The sequence below is a fragment of the Pteropus vampyrus genome, unplaced genomic scaffold (genome assembly GCF_000151845.1).
Source record: "Pteropus vampyrus isolate Shadow unplaced genomic scaffold, Pvam_2.0 Scaffold90, whole genome shotgun sequence".
Lineage (NCBI taxonomy): Eukaryota > Metazoa > Chordata > Mammalia > Chiroptera > Pteropodidae > Pteropus > Pteropus vampyrus.
Window position 1 is genome coordinate 2625903 of NW_011888871.1, and position 2201 is coordinate 2628103.

Here is a 2201-nt window from a genome sequence, read left to right on the forward strand (position 1 = left end):
CCCTCACATGCCAGCTGCCCAGCGGGGTGAAGGTCCCCTCCCAGGTCCCACACCCAGCCAGATCCCTCCAGGGTAGGTGCCGGCCTTGGGATCACCACAGGCCACGCCCCCTCGTTGGCGCCCTAGTTCTGGCCCCGCCTCCAGGCCCCTCCCTAGCCCCTTGGCACCCCCCCCAGGCTCCACCCCGTAGCCCAGGTGGATCTCGAGGCCCCGCCCGGGCTCACCTTAGCGGCCCCGCCCGCAGCCATCCTGCTGGCGCACCTGAAGCTGAGCCCGGCGGAGCTGCGGCAGGTGCTCATGAGCATGGAGCCCCGGCGCCTGGAGCCCGCGCACCTGGCGCAGCTGCTGCTCTTCGCGCCCGACGCGGACGAGGAGCTGCGCTACCAGGCGTTCCGCGAGGCGCCCGGCCGCCTCAGCGAGCCGGACCAGTTCGTCCTTCAGGTGCGGCGGCCGTGACCCCCGCCCAGGGTCAGGGGCTGCTGCCCAGCGGCCTCGGCCGCCTGGATCCGGGCTCTCGCTCTGTCCGGAGGCCGCGTCGGTCCCGCTCCACCTGCGCTTCCGAGCTCAAACCTCTGAGTTTCAGTTTCACACCTTTAGTGGGCAGTTCCCGCCCGCGGTCCAAAGTAGGTGGGATGAGGGTGCCCCTTGGCGGTTGTGCTTATTTTTCCTAAGGGAATACCGGGCTCTCTGACCCCCCACTAGGGCCGGGTGGGACAGCGGGTCCCCTGGCGAGTGGATGAATCCTGGCCCTGCCTTCCTGGCAGATGCTGTCGGTTCCCGAATACAAGACGCGCCTGCGCAGCCTCCACTTCCAGGCCACCCTGCAGGAGAAGACCGAGGAGATCCGGGCCAGCCTGGAGTGCTTGCGCCAGGCCTCCCTCGAGCTCAAGAACAGCCGGAAGCTCGCCAAGATCCTGGAGGTCAGGGTGCACCCCCTCCGCGGTCATTCTATCCGTCCCCCTGCCCCCTGGGGCTTCCGGCCTGGAAGTGCATCCCGATGCAGAGCGGGTGCAGGCCAGGGGCGGAGGAGTGGGGCAAGTACCTGCCTGCCCACCTTCCTTTCCAGTTCGTGTTGGCCATGGGCAACTATCTCAACGATGGACAGCCCAAAACCAACAAGACCACGGGCTTCAAAATCAACTTTCTGACGGAGGTGAGGGGCTCATCAGTAGTAGTCGTTTAGCTGGCTTTGCCACCGAGGGTGGAGAGGCGGGGCTCAACCAAGCTGTGGCAGAGGGCAGGAGAGAACATCATGGCCAAGGAAGGCCCTTCCCGGAGAGGAAGAGCTGGCTGCCTGTGGACCAGGGTGTGACTGCAACAAAGGTTGGTGGGTGGCCCCGGGTAGGGTGAAGGTGGAGGGAGTACTCTTCCAAGCCAGTTTGGATTAATGGAGTAGAGGGAGCAGGGAGGGTCGGTTCCAAGAGGAAGAGGAGGGTCCATTTGTAGATAGATACAAGTGGTTAAGGATGTCTGAGACTCAGATGGGCCACAGATGCTTCCCGAAAACCACACGAGGGAAGATCTGTGAATGAGGCTACCCATCCCCCTGGGGTCAGAGAATCTTGGGCTGTACCTACTGATAAAGGCAGAAGAACCTAAGGCCCTCCCCTAGTTGGGGGCTGGGGTCCTGGTTCCTGGGAGGGGGGAGCGGTCGCCAAGATCTGGGCCAAGGAACCTGCGAACCCCTGGGGAGGCCTGTGGCAGCCCTGCAGGTAAGACTTTGGAGTAAGAAATGCTGGCAATCGGTGTCTGAGCTTTGGAGTTGGTGAGTGTTGAGGGCCAGGGTTGAAGCCACAGTCCGGGAGAAGCAGCACGTGGGCCCACGTGGTCAGAAATCTGATGGGGTCCTTGAGGATGTGCGTTGGGGGTCACTTGCAGCTGAACTCCACCAAGACCGTGGACGGGAAGTCCACCTTCCTGCACGTCCTCGCCAGATCGCTGAGCCAGCACTTCCCTGAGCTCCTGGGCTGCGCTCAGGACCTGCCCACTGTGCCCCTGGCTGCCAAAGGTAGGCTGGGTGGACGGGTGCGGAGGCAGAGGCGCTGCTGTCCTGGCTGGGAGCGTGGCCCGTGAGGCTCTGTCCCCTTCTCTACAGTGAACCAACGGGCCCTGACCAGTGACCTGGCTGACCTCCATGGCACCATCAGTGAGATTCAGGCCGCCTGCCAGAGCATGGTCCCCTCCAGTGAGGACAAGTTTGC

General features: G+C 64.0%; 1 protein-coding gene across 1 annotated transcript in view; it reads left to right on the forward strand.

The window, feature by feature from the left end:
• GRID2IP (Grid2 interacting protein) overlaps nucleotides 1–2201 on the forward strand; it is a 33526-nt gene that overhangs the window by 29806 nt on the left and 1519 nt on the right. The window contains exons 17-20 of the mRNA XM_011363892.1: nucleotides 245–441; nucleotides 765–920; nucleotides 1067–1153; nucleotides 1879–2008. Of these exons, the coding sequence (XP_011362194.1) occupies nucleotides 245–441; nucleotides 765–920; nucleotides 1067–1153; nucleotides 1879–2008 (570 nt within the window). The remainder of the gene's footprint in view (nucleotides 1–244; nucleotides 442–764; nucleotides 921–1066; nucleotides 1154–1878; nucleotides 2009–2201) is intronic.